A 2,148-nucleotide genomic window follows, 5' to 3' on the forward strand; every position below is an offset into this window, starting at 1 on the left:
CCCCAAGAAGAATAAGTGTGACTACTCTAAGGAGCTTAGAGGGGAAATGAAACAAAATATCAGACAGCACAAACTGTATGATATTCCAGTGACTCTGACATTAAGACAAGGAGACATGATGTAGGGGACAGGGGCTCTGCTGCTTATGGTGAGAGCTGGGGGCCAGCCGTTTACTTCCATGCACCTCCATCTCCACATCTGTGAATGATTAATGCAGCTTACTTCACAGGGCTTATTTGATACTTAAATGTGCTTGTATTGGGAGACCTCAAAAATGTTAGTCTTTTTCCCATAGGGAATCACTGGGGATCATGTGGTGCTAGCATTCGTTTGTGGATGAGGACGCTGAGAACCAGATATTGAAGGAACAAGGCTAGGGACTCACAGTGAGTAGTGGCTCAACCAGTTTAGGAGTTAGGTCTCCTTAACTCATGGTTCTGTAGTTGTATAAAGCACCTGGAGAGTTTAAAGGAGGGCAATGTCACAATCTGGTGGGAAGAATTAGGAAAGGATTTAGGGAGGAGGTGTCTCAAGAGATTGACTTTGAATTGTGCTGAAGAGATGAAGGCAAGGACCTGACCCAAACCCAGAGAGAAGGAATGTAAGGTATGTTTGGGAATATTGCTAGTGTATTTTGACTGGAGTGTAGGATACAAGATGGGAGCAGTGAGGGATAAACGTGGTAAAACAATTTGAGATGATGCAGTAGGGATTATTTTTTGGATAGTTGACACTATTGTAGCTGTCCTTTAGGGAGGGAAGACAAGTTGCAGTATGTACTGTGATTCTCTGATGGGAGACTAGAAACCCAGAAAATGATTAGAAAGTATTTGCACTGGTCCAGGGAGGATTGAGGGACCTGATCAGGATGGCAGATGGATTGCAATGAGAGGACAAGAGAAACGCTACAAGAGTTTGCAACTGATTGGATTTAGGAAAGCAGGTGATGGAGGAATTAGAGATAAACCCAACCTTTTGATCCTGTCAAGAGCAATAATTACATCAGAAAAGTGGAAAAACAGGAGGAATTCAGTTTAGGAGAAGATGAACATGAGGCCCTGATGAGCCATCTATGTGCAGATTGAACTGTCTTTCTCGAGAGCAATCAGAACTGGGCTGGTAAATGTGCAGGTCACAATGCATAGGGCTTAGCTGAGTTGTAGAATAAGGGTCTATCGAGGGACCAGGTGAGAAAATCTGATGTCAAGTTCCGTTTAGCAGAGGAAAAGGAGCTCCCCTAGTTACATTCAGGGGAGGAAGAGTGAGGAGAAAAGGAGAGTTCGAGAGGCAGGACAAAAGTCAGGAAAGTGTAACTCCTTTTCACATACCTTTGTGGATCAGATGTTCTAACACATCACAGTGACCATATTCGGCAGCAACGCCTAATGGTGTGACTCCAAATCCATCTCTCAGGTGGACATTGCCTCCGTGTTTTAGCAGTAGAGATATGATATCTTTTCGGCCTTGCTTGGCTGCTTCATGCATTGCTGACCATCGCTTGACACAGGGCTGGTCCAGACTGGTGTTGTGTTTGATCAGAGTTGATACCATGTCATAGGAGCCCTTTTTGACAGCTTGAAAATGATTGTTAAAAACAACAGTAAGTATATTAACACAAATACTTTAGGGGGTATTAAACTAATTACTGAATTTAACATTGAAATAGATACTAGCTAATAATTTTTTTTCTACAAGGAAAACAATGTATTTCTCATATCCCTTCTATTTCTCATACCCAAGTTTATATTTGTGAAATATAAGTTTACAAGATGACACTACCTTTCCTTTAAGACCTGGAGGAGGGGTAAGAGTTTCACAGAAAATAACATATATCACCAGGATAGGATGCTCTGTGCCCTCCTTCTAAACTTTAATTTCTTCACCAACAGAATGGAAATAACATTTGTTGTTGGGTTATACAAATTAAATAATGTATGTAAAATTCTTAGTGTAGTACCTAGTATATAACAGGAGCTCAGTAACTGACTATTATTATTATTCGATCGCTCTTAGGATCCGGGAACCTCATATGTAAATAATGTTCATCAGGTTTCCCCTATAGAAACAGGGTTTTTTCCCTCGCCACAAAAGATAGCAGTAAGTATTGATTGAACTTGTCTTTCTTACATATATATTTTCTTTCTTTCT

The 2,148-nt window shown here is 40.8% G+C and overlaps 1 protein-coding gene across 2 annotated transcripts in view; it reads right to left on the reverse strand.

The window, feature by feature from the left end:
- The window catches only part of ASB15 (ankyrin repeat and SOCS box containing 15), a 34,554-nt gene that overhangs the window by 11,499 nt on the left and 20,907 nt on the right, over window positions 1–2,148 (reverse strand). For both annotated transcript variants that reach the window (XM_011995947.1, XM_011995948.1), the window contains one exon: window positions 1,329–1,574. In XM_011995947.1, coding sequence (XP_011851337.1) covers window positions 1,329–1,574 — 246 coding nt within the window. The remainder of the gene's footprint in view (window positions 1–1,328; window positions 1,575–2,148) is intronic.

The sequence above is a fragment of the Mandrillus leucophaeus genome, unplaced genomic scaffold (assembly GCF_000951045.1).
Source record: "Mandrillus leucophaeus isolate KB7577 unplaced genomic scaffold, Mleu.le_1.0 Scaffold5, whole genome shotgun sequence".
Lineage (NCBI taxonomy): Eukaryota > Metazoa > Chordata > Mammalia > Primates > Cercopithecidae > Mandrillus > Mandrillus leucophaeus.